This window comes from Alternaria hordeiaustralica (assembly GCF_023758085.1).
Source record: "Alternaria hordeiaustralica strain BMP 2776 chromosome Unknown scaffold_21, whole genome shotgun sequence".
In the NCBI taxonomy this organism is placed as follows: Eukaryota; Fungi; Ascomycota; class Dothideomycetes; order Pleosporales; family Pleosporaceae; genus Alternaria; species Alternaria hordeiaustralica.
The window spans coordinates 290,008-304,374 of record NW_026056793.1 but is presented as its reverse complement, the minus strand read 5'-3'; the positions used below and the strand labels follow the sequence as shown (position 1 = coordinate 304,374).

General features: G+C 52.6%; 6 protein-coding genes across 6 annotated transcripts; 4 read left to right on the top strand and 2 right to left on the bottom strand.

Annotated features, from left to right (window-relative positions):
• Window positions 1–208: 208 nt before the first annotated feature.
• On the top strand, window positions 209–1,843 carry J4E84_008403 (uncharacterized protein; the record flags this gene model as incomplete). The annotated part of the gene is made up of 2 exons (XM_049390977.1): window positions 209–519; window positions 574–1,843. 2 exons carry the CDS (start codon window positions 209–211, stop codon window positions 1,841–1,843), a joined length of 1,581 nt encoding a protein of 526 aa, XP_049241319.1.
• Window positions 1,844–2,229: 386 nt separating this feature from the next.
• J4E84_008402 (uncharacterized protein) lies at window positions 2,230–3,376 on the top strand (the record flags this gene model as incomplete). Its single annotated transcript, XM_049390976.1, has 4 exons — window positions 2,230–2,372; window positions 2,420–2,592; window positions 2,642–3,205; window positions 3,258–3,376. 4 exons carry the CDS (start codon window positions 2,230–2,232, stop codon window positions 3,374–3,376), a joined length of 999 nt encoding a protein of 332 aa, XP_049241318.1.
• A 782-nt stretch (window positions 3,377–4,158) lies between these two features.
• Window positions 4,159–5,435, top strand: J4E84_008401 (uncharacterized protein; the record flags this gene model as incomplete). The annotated part of the gene is made up of 3 exons (XM_049390975.1): window positions 4,159–4,198; window positions 4,254–4,274; window positions 4,324–5,435. The coding sequence occupies 3 exons, from the start codon at window positions 4,159–4,161 to the stop codon at window positions 5,433–5,435; spliced, it is 1,173 nt and encodes a 390-aa protein (XP_049241317.1).
• A 3,184-nt stretch (window positions 5,436–8,619) lies between these two features.
• On the top strand, window positions 8,620–9,447 carry J4E84_008400 (uncharacterized protein; the record flags this gene model as incomplete). Its single annotated transcript, XM_049390974.1, has 1 exon — window positions 8,620–9,447. The coding sequence occupies one exon, from the start codon at window positions 8,620–8,622 to the stop codon at window positions 9,445–9,447; it is 828 nt and encodes a 275-aa protein (XP_049241316.1).
• A 612-nt stretch (window positions 9,448–10,059) lies between these two features.
• On the bottom strand, window positions 10,060–11,837 carry J4E84_008399 (uncharacterized protein; the record flags this gene model as incomplete). Its single annotated transcript, XM_049390973.1, has 3 exons — window positions 10,060–10,467; window positions 10,517–11,722; window positions 11,778–11,837. The coding sequence occupies 3 exons, from the start codon at window positions 11,835–11,837 to the stop codon at window positions 10,060–10,062; spliced, it is 1,674 nt and encodes a 557-aa protein (XP_049241315.1).
• Window positions 11,838–12,243: 406 nt separating this feature from the next.
• J4E84_008398 (uncharacterized protein) lies at window positions 12,244–14,083 on the bottom strand (the record flags this gene model as incomplete). Its single annotated transcript, XM_049390972.1, has 3 exons — window positions 12,244–12,337; window positions 12,487–12,752; window positions 12,815–14,083. The coding sequence occupies 3 exons, from the start codon at window positions 14,081–14,083 to the stop codon at window positions 12,244–12,246; spliced, it is 1,629 nt and encodes a 542-aa protein (XP_049241314.1).
• Window positions 14,084–14,367: the final 284 nt, after the last annotated feature.

Sequence of the window (14,367 nt, the reverse complement as noted above, 5' to 3'; positions counted from 1 at the left end):
CTTATCGCATCACACGACTGAGCGGTTTCACACTATTACTTCGCATTGCAAGCCGTAGACGGACATAGCGAGTGGGTCGTCAACGGCGTCTGTACCATCATCTCGGGTCCCTTACGCACGACTGACAAACTTTACACGCGCAATATCTCGGGGTGGAGCGGCGAAAACGGTTGCTGCGAGCCAAGAGACCACGGGTCCGGGAAAAGAGATGGCAGACGCCCCGAATGGAGGTGTAGGCAGTAGCAGGGTGGGGAGTGGTGCTCCTTCGCGGGAACAGGAAGACATCAAGCGGCCCAATCTCTCGGTTGGGGAAGTCGCGGGAGTGGAGCAGCAACATGGCGATGTCACGGTGGGCAAGCACGAAAGAGTTGGAGGGTGGAGAGGGGTGCTGAGTTTTCTGGAAAAGAAAGGTGATGTTGAGCTCAGAGGGTGTACGCCTGTGCCGTATGAGGATAGGACAGAGACGCAGTATTCAAAGATCTTCACGCTTTGGTTTTGCATGAGTTGTAATCCGTTGCCGTAAGTGGTCAATTGGGGAGTGGTGGCCTTGCATGCTGGCTAACGGGTATGCAGTGTGACTTTTGGCATGGTGGGCACAATGTCTTTTGCTCTTAGTCTGAGGGACGCGGCGCTGGTTATTCTTTTCTTTACCCTCGTGTCGACGGTGCCGGTGGCGTACATGTGTACGTGGGGGCCGAAGACGGGTATGCGACAGCTGGTCCAGGCGAGGTTTTCCTTCGGGAAATACTTTGTTTCTCTGTTGATATTGCTCAACCTTGCAACGCTGACGGGCTTCTGCGTAGTCGATAGTGTCATTGGCGGTATGGCACTGTCGGCGGTGCAGGACGGAGCAACCATCAACGCCACGGTGGGTATCGTCATCATCGCTATATTGTCGCTGGTCATCTCCTTCTGCGGCTTTGGTGTATTGCATCACTACGAGGCCTGGGCATGGATTCCAGCATTGGCCGCACTCATCATTGCGGCAGGATGCGGGGGCAGCAGTCTCAGCCAGCAGGTCCCAGCACCCGCTGCTACAGCGTCACAGGTCCTCTCGTTTGGCGGTCTAGTGGCGAGCTTCATGCTTCCATGGGCTGCACTTGCGAGCGACTTCTCGACATACATGCATCCCAAGGCTCCTCCCTTCCGGATCGCACTCTACACCTACACCGGTCTTGCGCTGCCTACGGTCCTGCTGATGACGCTCGGTGCAGCGATGGGAGGTGCGACGCCAAACATTGCCTCATGGCAGGCTGGGTACGACGTCAACGCAGCGAGTGGTGTCCTTGCAGCCATGCTTCAGCCAGCTGGCGGGTTTGGTCGCTTCGTCACAGTCGTGCTTGCCTTTAGCATGTTGGGTAACCTGTCGGCAACGATGTACAGCGTAACACTAAACCTGCAGATGCTCCTTCCCTGGCTCTTCCGCATCCCGCGCATCTTCTTCAGCATCGTCATTACTGGAATCGTAATTGGCGTTGCTGTCGAGGCATCCAGTAGCTTCTTCCTCAACCTCGAGAACTTCATCGGCGTCATCGGGTACTGGAGTGCGGCCTTCATTGGCATCGCCATCACCGAACACGTGCTGTTCCGACGCAGCAGCTCCATGGCTTATACCGAGGATGAAGAGGCGTGGGACGAGCCGAGCAAGCTGCCACCCGGTCTCGCGGCAATTGGCGCGTTTCTGCTCTCCTTTGGCCTCATCATCCCGTGTATGGGACAGATCTGGTGGACAGGACCCATCGCGGAAACTACGGGCGACATCGGGTTGGAGGTAGCAGTTGTGCTGGCAGCGGTGCTCTATGTACCGTTTCGGGTAGCAGAGAGGAGGATATACAAGAGGTAGTTGCAGAATAATCCAGTAGCAACAACCAATCAAGACTGATGATTACATGTTTGTTGTGCAGTGCATGAGGCGAGGAGATTGCACATGTTGGTAGTTTGGAGAGGATTACCGCATGCGACTAGATCGGGGGAAGTTGTTGCCTCGGTTGTACGTCTTACCCCGGAAATGCTTGGTGACGTTCACAAGCCAGCCGGAGCCGCAGCTCAAATGCGGAGACGCAGACCATCCGACGAGACTTGAAGCTGCTTCCCTTTTGATACCCTTTCCTTCACTGTTTATCCTAACCTTCCCAATCCCATCGGCTTACCGGCTGCTCCTTCCTCCCGTCGCGACAACCGCCCGCTTCCCCTCTTCAACTCCCGCGCGACCAAACTTTACATTCGACCATGTCTCAAACACAGGAAAAGGCGCAGGAGAAGCTCATCGAGTCGACTTCCTCGGTGCCCCAGAGCACGGCGGCTCAGCAGAGCGACAATGTTGCGCATGCGCTGGCTGGCGCTGGTGGAGGACTGCTGTCCATGGCTCTGACGTATGCGCCATCGCGACGAAGCGATGCGGGCTGCTAACAACCCCCAGCTACCCGCTCATCACCCTCTCTACCCGCGCCCAGGTCGAATCCAAGCGCGCTCAGTCGTCGACGCTCAATGCCGCGCGCCGCATCATCAAGCGCGAGGGTGTCGCAGGCCTCTACGCCGGTCTCGACTCCGCCCTCTTCGGCATCAGCGTCACAAACTTCGTCTACTATTACTGTACGGCAACACACTTCTAAAGGATACTTCAAAGTACTGACGGCATCAGGGTACGAATGGACCCGCTCCTTCTTCGAGAAGGCTGCGCTAAAAGCCGGTCGCGCCTCCTCCAAGCTCACCACGGTCGAGTCGATGATGGCAGGCGCCCTCGCCGGCAGCGCAACCGTCCTCATGACCAACCCCATCTGGGTCGTCAACACGCGCATGACGACGCGCAAATCCGAAGCCTCCGACGAGTCGCTCCCGGGCGCGCCTACCCCCGCACAGAAAGCGCCATCGACGCTTGGCACGCTCTTCGCTCTCGTCCGCGATGAGGGCCCCGCGCGCCTGTTCGCTGGTGTCATGCCGGCGTTGGTCTTGGTCATCAACCCCATTCTGCAATACACCGTCTTCGAGCAGCTGAAGCAGATGCTGGAGAAGCGGAGGAGGGTTACGCCCAAGGATGCCTTCTACCTCGGTGCTTTGGGCAAGCTGTTGGCTACCAGCATCACCTACCCGTACATCACTGTTAAGAGCAGGATGCACGTTGCGGGCAGGGATGGTCCGAGGGAGGACATGTTGACCACCTTCAGGCGCATCATCAGGGAGGAGGGATACACTGGCCTGTATGGAGGTATGTGTAGAAGCATTCGAAGGAGGAGAGAAGATGTGCTAACCGGTCACAGGCATCGGACCCAAGGTCACCCAGAGTGTCATTACCGCCGCCTTCCTGTTCGCCTTCAAGGATGCGCTGTACGCCTACACGATCCAGGCACGCAAGAAGCTTGCCATGCGCAAGGTCTAGGGCGTCCCTCGAACTGGTACATCTCGGAAATGGTCGCGGTCGCAGTCGCAGCTGTATATTGGGTCAAGACGCGACCCGTAAAAGAAGGTCGACACTATGGAGGACGATGGAGAGTCGTATTGGGTCACGAGCACTTGCTGGAGCATTGTTTTCACGGTACGTGGAGGGACCACGAGGCTTCAAAATGTATATACCCGGAATTTCACGCATCACTAGTATTGAATTGGAATGTCATGCTCATAGTGTACAGCAATTCGACGAGTATGCGCCCACAACATGTCGATGCAAAAAAGATGGACTTTTTAGCAAAAACATACAACAGCGGGGATTCGCTAGTGGTCACCCACCTAACTACTAATCCGCCGGTACAATGCTTGTATATGGCTGAGCGGACGGGAAGCCTAATTCTCATTGTCCTATGGTCGTATGTGAAGGAACGGGAATCTTCACCGCTTATAACATGACCAAAAAGATCTTTTTCATCATCTGATTTAGCGATGCTATCGAAAGACAAGGCGGATAGCATCCCGTCTCTCCGCTTTCCGCGTCATCAGGCCCTCTGACGTGCAACCGCCCGCTGCGGGGTACTCTAATCGAGAGGTTGTTAACGCCCTATCATGGCATGTCACACATGTACCTGCAGCATGAATGTGCCCTAGGGCGCATGAGACATGTAGGATCAGGCTGTGTATATAGTGATGGGGGTGACAAAGGGAGTGTTCTCCATTTCATCTCTGTCTTCTCTTTTCGTCTCAACATTGGGGTAATACAACTTCGCAAACATGAGTTCGGAGCCGTTCACGCTAAGGTGGGGTATCTTGGGTACGCACAACCAAGCCTGATTACACACGATGAGAGAAGGCTAATCGATTTCCAGCAACGGGAGGTATAGCCACAAGTAAACCACCCTCATCTTCCTTAACCTACCCATCCTAACACCACTCCAGCATTCACAAAAGACCTCCTCATCGATCCACAAACCCGCGATGCCTCCGATATCCGCCACGTCGTCGCAGCAGCAGCATCTTCCACGTCGGCAAGCCGTGCCGCCGAACTCCTCAAATCCATCAACGCACCCCCCACAGCACGCGCCTACGGCTCCTACACCGAGCTCGTCTCCGACCCAGACATCGACATCATCTACATCGCAACCCCCCATTCCCACCACTACCACCACGCCCGCCTCTGTCTCAACGCCGGAAAACATTTGCTCGTTGAGAAACCTATCACCGTCAACGCAGCTCAATGCCAGGAACTGAGGAAACTAGCGAGAGAAAAAGGCAGGTTCATGATGGAAGCTGTATGGACGCGTTTCTTCCCCTTGTCACGGGAAGTCTGCTCCATCATACAAGAAGGGAAATTGGGAGATATCAAGCGCGTCTTCGCCGACTTCAGTTTCTGGAATGATGTGCAAAAGGAGTTTGGGACGCAGCATAGAATGGTTAATCCTGATCTCGCGGGCGGCGCGTTGTTGGATTTGGGGATTTATAGCCTAACGTGGTTGTTCATGGCGTTGTGGCACTGCCAGCCAGCCGACAAGCGACAGGAACCGGCGGTATCGTCGGCAGTGAGTAAGTGTGCGACGGGCGTTGATGAGACGACGACTGTGTTGTTGCGTTTTCCGGGGTCGGGGGCGCAGGGCGTGGCGGGGACGAGTATTATTGTTGCTACGACGCCCAACGCTGAGCATCCTAATCCTGGGGGTGATGCGGTGAGGATACAAGGGACCTTAGGCGACTTGACGGTGGATTACGCGCCGAGGCCAAGGACATATACGTTGACGCCTGCTGTTAATGAGAAACGAGGGAAACTGGCGGACTTTGAGTATGAAGTCGTTGAGAAGTTCAAGGAGATACCGGGGGGTGGGCATGGAATGTTTTGGGAGGCGGACGAGTGTGCGAGGTGTATCCGCGATGGGAAGCTGGAGAGCGAGATTTGTGGGTTGGAGGAGACGGAGGTGGTTATGCGGGTAATGGATCAGGTTAGGAGGCAGGGCGGTGTCGTGTATCCGGATGTGATTGAGAGTACGGAGTCGCCGCTTGATGGGTTTGGGGTGTGAGGGCTAGAGAAGATACAGGTTAAGGGGTATGTGTTGAGGAATTGACAGCTTGTAGTTGAGTTCACTCATGTTTGAATCGTCCTATGATGACGATGATGTATGTTTCCGGGCCTGCCACCTTTCTGCGCCTTGGCTTTCTCCACTAATCACCATTTCCCCAATTGTAACTAATGAACGACTCCAGTTCAGGGAAATCTTCTAGAACTTTCCTCAAAGGATGCGCAATCACGAAGTTCGTGCCCATGATCCCTGTGGAACAACCTCGAGCGTAATTATACTCAGGCCATTGGTGGCCATTAGTGTCGACGTCCAGCCCTTTCCCATCAGCTCGAACGTCATCACAGCTAGGCTTGATGCTGAGGACTCGTAGATGAGATCCTCGGTCGGCCATGAATCGGAAGATCTGGTTGGCGAGATTCTGCATGAGGACTTGACAGAAGTAGACATGTCGGTTTGCAGGTACTGTGTCGCCGGCGTCGTCGTTGTCGAAATCGATAGTTGGGAGGTTGAGGATGCGATATGCGCATAGTGTAGGATGTGTGGAAACTAAAGCCTAGAACCTTGTTAGTGAAAAACATGTGTATGATGCAGCCCGATCTTTACCAGCATATCCGCAAATTCTCCTTCTGGGTAGAATTGAGCCCCAAGCTTCGTGACAGGACCCAAATTCACAGCTGGCATGTTGACAGCTAAGTACTTCAGATGAACGCAAGCCCGTAGCACAACCGTCATCTCCGTGATAGAGAGGTAGCTGCGTACTTCTGAAACTCCGGTACCTATCATTAGGCATTGTAGCTTCTGCCGGTGTGCCAAGATGCAGTCCTTGGCAACGATACCATGTCGAGAAAAGTCCAGTTGAAGCGCTTCAAGCTTGGGGGAGGTCATGAGTAACTTTTCTATGGCTTTGACAGAGATCTGTGGCTCTTCGAGTTGGTACGGAAGCACGATGTAGAGCTCTTCCAATTTGCCGGTACCAAGAGCATAACATGAAGACAGTGCTTCTAAAAAGGGCACGATGTAGTTGCATCCCTCTATCTGTAGAAAACGCAACTTGCAGAGATCGATACTCTTCGATATTGCCTGGTCCTTTGTTGTCACAAGTCTCAGTTGGTACAATGAGAGGCTCGACAGGTTCGAGAAGAGTGGAAGCTTGTGGTTATGAGTGAATATTCCGGACAAGGAGGTCCCCCTATTTCCAGAGACCGACATTGAGATCAGTGTCAAAGTCTCCATCTTTGGATGATTTTCAGAGACGGCAATGAGGTTTTTCAATACGCGCTCTTCCGGTATGTTGTATGGGGCAATGTAAAGCAGCGTTTCCGCTACATCCGGTAATGTTGATGTCGTCCATGCGTGGTATTCTTTGGAGTCAAACTTGGGTAGCCCTAGTAGTCCGGGGATGGTGAAGGGAGTACAGAGTTCCAGTATTTCGATTTTTCGTTGAGACTGTAAGAGGGTCTGTACCGTGAGTGCGTTGAGGTAGCAACAGCAACAGAGACCCCGAAGTCTATCTCGTGGGATTACGGCTACCGCTGATATCACACGGGCTTCTACCTCAGCTGATTCGACTGCGTCAAGAACTCTCAGCTCTCGTATGTGTTGTGTGAACGCGGAGCGAGGATTTGCTAGTGTTGCCAGAGATTCTGGAGAAGCGGTGCCTAACTTTATCTCAAGCTTTTCCCACATGATGGGGTTCATGTGGTCTCTGAATGTGGGGCAGACAAGGCAGACGCTACGCTGATCAGACTTTGATCGAATCTACGTGAGTTGTTAGCGCTTCTCATGGACATGGCAGTCGCTACCACTTACGAACGCGAACACATTGCCGACCATTTCGGCCGGCAAGTCGGCGAAGGTCGCATACGCCATGTTGCGTTCGGGAGGCCGCGAGATTCAGTCGATTGGTTGGGCAGTCGTGATCAAAGGAAGCGGGTGACTAGCAGGTGGAGTCAGAGCAATCGAGGTGAGGACGCGTGGCTCGTGCGGTGTTTGCTCCTGTACCGCCAAGACTTGTGGACACGATAAGGGTCCATCACGGCAGGTGGGCACAGGAAGGAGTGCAATCTTACTCCGCCATGTCTTATTCCGATTATATGCTGCAGCCTGGAGGTATACACTGCGTCCCCTCTCTTATAAATCCATCATCAGTACCGTCGACGCAGTGCCTTTGTGCGCCAGATGCTGGATGAGCAAAGTCACCGAATGTGATTGACCTTCACGTTCGTACTATCTATACAGTGGTTTTTTATCCTGTCTGGCCGTGCCTTCCCTAGAATGTCGTGATGGCATTCTTCACGAGCAATGCCCCATCGCACCTTGCAACCGCATACCTCACCTTTGCTGGCACCTCGCATTCTCTCAAGCCTGAGTCTCTACTCTACCATATCCAAGCTTGCTCACGTCAGTATCATGGGCGCCGAAACGACAACAGGCGACTACCTGCCCCGGAGTTCATCAAGTGTATGCGATTCGGAAACCCGACATACGACGACGACGACGAAGACAGCAGTGCCTACACTCTGCTTATCGGCTGTGAACCAGAAGACAACTCCAATTTCTACGAGAAGAAAGAACCAGAAGTTGTACATCAAGTCGTGCTCCAATCTCATCTTCAAGCCCGAGTTCTCGTAGTAACGGGCGAGCTTCTCCCAGGGGACACCATCGCGAAGCCTTCATGTAGTCGATCGCAAGGCCTGGTCATCGTTACCATAGAAGCTCGTTGCTTCTTCCGCTCTGAGCTTCATTGTGGTGTCGCTGGGGCGAGCATCGAGTTCAAGAGCGCTGGGTATTCGATGTATCCGTTTCGAACGTGCACTTACACTATCTTTGTCGCATCTGCTACGTGGAAATACGCGTACATATATATTGCGCTTTGGGGGAATGGAGGTTCGTCGGGCGCATCGTTTTCTGGAAGACTGCTCAAAAACAGGGTACGTCGGCGTCGGCGCGTGATGACGTTTGAAGGCCCTATTTAACCGTCAGCATAGGTAATCCACCCTGCCTACGCCCCACCATGTTGGAGTGGTGTTCTTTTCCCATTCCCTCCAACCACCTCATACTAGGGGAAAACTGAATTAGTTTGCAGACTACGCTGAGTCAAAAACTTACAAGATAGGTGATCTAACATCCAATTAGGCTCCAGCGTGTTCAGCGTTTTCCTGGGGTCCAAGGTTGACATGCTATCATGCCCTTTGATCAAGTCGAATTTATCATACTTCTAACAGACTACTACGACTTCTGCAATCGAGTCTTCTGGGATGACTCGGTCGTAGCAAAAGCGCCCAAGAATGGCTGGCCAACCATCACACAATCCACCATGGCCAACCTGAACAAGACCGATGCAGTCATCGACCTCCTTCGCCACATGCCTTTTGTAGACTTTGTTGAGCCAGACAAAGCCTATGGCACGCACGTCATCATGAAGAACACACGGATCCAGGATTACCGCAGCGATGCGATGCAGAAACGGATCCGCGACGGGGATCTCGAATACTACGTTGAACCTATCGGCGATCCGTTACCGCCGTCATGCATCTCTTTCGGTAACAGCAACGGGCGTAATGGCTACAATCTCGTCATTAACACGGCTGATGGATACGTCTACTGGGGGGAACCTTGTGGCCTGCCCGACGAGCCAGCGCCAGAGCTCAATGCCGTGGTGCAAGAACGCTACGCCGAAAACGAAACCGAGAGTTGGCGGCAGGGCTTCAACGTATATCGCCCACGCGAGTTTTTTGCGCTCTGCAAGCAACGGTTCCGCGAGCTGCGCTGGATCGGTCTCCAGACAGATATCATCGAGGCGGTACCAATGTACTGGGAGCTTGATGACGCGGACGACGAGTTCAAGTCGCTTGTGCGCAAGATGAGAAGAGCTGGGTGGCCGGGAGACGGGCAAGGACGGGACTGGGACCGAGATGCATTTGGAGCGGCGCTCAATGTGTATAGCGATGAAGAGGACGAAGATGACGTACAGGCGGTGACACAAGCGCTAGACGATACTCATGTCTATTAGATATCTGGCATTAATACGGAGGAAAGAAAGAACTGTGCAAGCCAAGATTCTCCATACACTTCACACTGCAAGATGCGACGCAACTGCGGCTGTACAGCTGGCTCATCATCTAGCAGCTAACGCTCCAGCTTAGCAGTAACCAAGAGTATAGCTCGTTGGAACGTGTTTGTGTAGTCCTGATATCTGCCGTACGACATGCACGGTTGACGAAGCTCACGACGCCTTGGTCGGTCTTCTGTCGCACCTGCATGTTCTTGTCAGCACATCCCTGATACCCAGAATCCCTTTCGAAATGCAACGAATTCGAGCTGTATATCAGTAGGGCTCCTGTGCGTCATGGCTGGACGTGGAGTTCGTCGGGAGCAGATGCAGAAGCAGTTGACGTAGTAGCAGCCTCGATGAGAAGTAAGAAAGGTGTGTCGCGAGAAAAGTAGGAAAAACGCGCAGCTCTAGCATACTGCCAAGACTTGTAGGCGTGAACAAGGTCCTTTACTAGGCCTGCAATAGAGCGCATGCTAGGTGTTACTCCGATGTGGTGCACGCTGAAGCATACTTTACCCTCTTGATTTGCATACTACGAGATACAATACAGTTTCAACCCCACGATAGACATTAGCTAGAAAAGCGCCTGAGGATGAAGTCGCCAGGGTAGTTCCTCGATGTCTTCTCCATCTCATCGCGCGCTGCACCTAATAGATTGCTGCCCGAATTATCTCCAACATTTCCGCGCCTGTGGATATACCAAGGCCAGAAATAATGATCTTCCATCGGCGTACCTTCTTCAAAATCACGAGTGTCAAAGGATTCGACTAGGAGGAGTCTCGGGACTGTACCACACTGCGACATGTGACTGAAGATCTGATCGCCGAAGTGTTTCATGGCAGCCTCGCACGACGCACGGAAGCTGCGTTCCTCCATCAAAGGCGTCTCTTCAAATGTCTCCGAATCATAAGAAAATGTGATATCAGGCTCGCTCAGTATTTCCATGGTATGAAGACTGGGATGTGCGGCACATTGTGCCTACGATGCCAATCAATAAAGATACCAATACAAAAAGAACATTACTTACTAGTACATCTTTGAAAGCGGCACAATCCCGCTCACTTGCTTTGAATTGAAATTCGTCCCCGAGCTCTGTGATATGTCCGAGATCGATAGGTGGCAGATTGATGGCCAGTCCTCTGAGCTTTGTGCACGCCCTCAAAATTACCCCGACTTCGTCTCCCGAGTAGTAGTGCGACTGAGAATCCGGAATTCCGTATTGGGATTTTTCGATAATGACGTTACGAAGCGTTTCAGCGTGAGGCAGAAGACAACTTTTGTCGACAAGTTTGCCGTTGGAGAGGTGTAGTTCAAGATTCTCAAGTCTAGCGCAGCAGACTTTGAGGAAGTTTTCAATGGATGTTGTGGTCTCGACCTGCACTTCGTCTTCAACACCGTTATCTAGGCGGATGCACAACTCCCTTAATTTACCGGGTGTCTCAATGTACGATTCTGAGAGACTGTCGAAGAACAGCGACATCGAGCTGCAGTCCTTGAGATGCAACTTCTCTAACCTTGCAACGTCGAAGTTGTGGGAGAACTGATATAAAGCATCCGGTACCAAGCTCATTGCCTCCATTTTGATCGATGTCAGATTGGAGAATAGGCGACTCTCCGGCGATAGCGAGAGCAGTTCTTGTAATGAGATCGGAGGGTCACAATCGGCTGACAAGTTCAGCCTTTCGAGACTAGGGTAGAGGTCGATAAAGCTCTGCAGATTCCGGTGGTTCTTCTCGACCTCTTCTTCCTCGTCTTCCTCTTCGCGCTCTAGAAGAAGACTAATCTCCTTCAGTTCAGGCGTCAGCGATGCAACCCACGCGCGGTATTCCCGGGAAGCATAATGATAGTCACTCGTCGAGCCAAGGCAGGTAAATGGAGTTACTGCATAGAATTTCTCGAGCTTGGTCTGCGATCGCAACAATTGCAAGAAAAGCTCATGCTGCATGTCGCCATAGGCCTGGAAAATGCGGAGTTTATCGCGTGGAAGTGCCAAGATCAACGACTCGAGACGGTTCTCCGCATCCTCATCCGTAAAGTCCGCAAAGCATAGATTCCGTACATGTGGAAGGATCCCAGAGTTAGGATCTAATAACGTCGTCAAAGAGCGGCCAGGGGAAGAGCCTTGGTGATCACCCAAGCTGAATTCAAGCTCTTCCCACAAGATAGGAGCCATCAGCTCCCGCCATGAGCGGCTGACGAGACATACAACGCCTTGATCTTTCTTTTGCCGGATCTAACAGATGTATTAGCGCTTTCTGGCTAGCAGAGCGGCAATGCCCGGAACTTACGAAAGCGAAAACATTGACGACCAGCTCAGTTGGCAGATCGGAGAACGTCGCGCTCGCCATAGTGGTGTGGGATCGTGAGCGCGGATTGCTACGATCCTAGGTAGTGGAAGGGGGAAGTTTGCGCGTCGCGGGTGGACGGCTCAGCATGAACATGGCTCGTGCGACGACGCGTCAATGTGTTGCCCCACCAACCAAGGATTCAAGCAGGGGAGAGGTTCCATCGTCGAACGATTTTTGGACTACAGGCAGAGCTTGTAGGGATGCTGCGATCGCGACGCCAACTACTATCAGATGATGGGATGGGAGAGCAAAGTAGGATCGAGGTCGAAAGCGCGTCGGGTAGACCACGAAGTGAGGCCATAGCGCCAAGGCGCTAGCACGATGGAAGGCAGGAGGGGTATCATTGAATGCACAACTCATAGAATTCAATATGGTAACATAGCGATATCAGAAGCCATGTGTTGAATCACTTGTATTCGTGCCTTAGGCGAAGCGGTAGCAACTTGGTGTCGCTGAACGTCCAAAGGTTTGCTCGCTCCTTCTCCTTTACCCTCAGCTGGCTACATACCCAACTTCTACACTTACCTCAACCAAAAATCAGATACTCGACCCCGCCATACGCATCACAAGCGACTCTTTTTCATCCTGCGGATATCTATCCACATGCACCGCCATCACCTCCCTCTTTCCTGTGGCATCACAGACATACCCTTTATTGAACAGATATGTAGGCCATAGACACTCATCGAAGAGCTGGTATGTGATGGTAGGCCGGGTGTCGAGAACAATGGGTGCGGTACCGCGCTTTGCCATGAAGCGCATGATCTCCGTTGCGTAATTCTGGTACAGAACGCGGGCTAATCGGTGTTCGGTAGCGTTGAGCGAGTCAGGTCTGTGTGGTCTTTCGGTCTTGTCGAAAGTTGGGAGGTTCAGTATGCGGAGGGTGTGAAGAGGGGCGTGTTGGGCGAGTACGGTCTAGATGGGTCGTTGTTAGCTGTTGGTCTAATGGTGAGGAGTAAGGAGGTTCTGGGACTCACGAGCATGGCTTCGAACTCGGTCTCTACATGTGTGAGACAGTTTTGGGGCCTTCCCAATTTGAAGTCGTGAGCTAGATCGATAAGGGATCCTAGGCTCACTGCAGGGAGGTTTAGAGCGATGTGTGTGAGCTCGTGGCAGGCGCTCAATATCGCTTTGACGTCTTCTACTGCATACGAACGCGCAGGCCGTAGCTTTCCCGTCCCCAGTTCCAAGGACTTGAGATTGGACTGGGCGATTATAGCGTTTCTGTTTATCAAGGCGTGGCGCGATACGTCCAAGATGAGCTTCTCGAGCTTCGGACCAGTCTCAAGGAAGTGTTGCACAACCTGGACGTCATCGTCGGGATAGGGCGAATTGGGATTGAATGAAATCTCCAACTCAGAGAGATCGGAAAGATAGCCGCAGTCGTTTTTGGCGCGTCGTATCAGGAGGCCGCCCAAGAAGCGGGCCATGTCACTACAGTTAATCAGTGATAACGTGCGAAGGTTAGCAAACTCGATGTTGCTGAAAATTGGCTTGTGGCTAATACCGAGGTCGATATGCTTCAGAAGTAAGGTAGTAAGACTTGTCAGGGTGAGCTCCCTTACGTCGGGTTGTAGGATGTGAAGCAGGTTCAGCTGGTCGAATGGCCGATATTCATCGAACGTGCCGGCTAAGGAGAGGGTCCGCAGCTTGGGAACGTATGTGAGAAGTTTGCGGTAGTACTCAAAAGAGTTTTTCGCTATCTTCGGATGGCAATGAACATATACAGCTAGTCCAGTGAGGTCTTTCAGTGGAGGCTCCATCGAAGGACCAGCTGTGTGGAGAGGAAGTGGCCCCTTGCCCGTGAAGGCCTCGTCGGACCTGATGCGGACGTTCAATTCTTCGAGCTTCCGCTGGGATTTGAGAAGCATGTGGATAGTATGACGGCTGGGTCTCAACGTGCTGGCCATGAAGTGCGTGATTCGGTCGCGAGGTAGGGACGTTAACAGTAGACGTAATTTGTGCTCGATTTGGTCCATTTCAAACGAATCGCCCGCGACTCGTCGGGGTGTTGCTATGATAATCCGTCGGATATGAGGGAGTATCAAGCTCTGCGAATTGACAAGTGCTTTCATGGACTGAGATTTGCTTAGCAGAAGATCGGTGTTCAACGTGTACCACATCAGCGGCGCAAGATTAACGCGCCATTTGTGGCAAACGAGAGAAACGGCTTGCATATCCTCTTTTCTTCGGATCTCATCAAAGATCATACTGAGCAGCTCTGTTGGAAGGGCGGAAACACTCATCTTGGCGGAAGCTGCGTGGAGTTGAGTCGAGACTATCTCGTGTGGGTGGAAGTTGATAATGGGACTGGATGAACACAAATAAGCGTGGTCAGCGGTGTCGATGCGTAGTGCGTGGTGCGCAGGAGTCACTGCTAAAACGGTCATAGTCCTGGTTTCACAGACCTGCTTGCTGCCTTCAATTCACTGAACCGAAGAATATCTGACTGCATCACTCGACCCAAGAGGTATGCGCCACATTCGATGACGACGCATGCAGGGTATTGAACATCGTTAGAGATACAGAG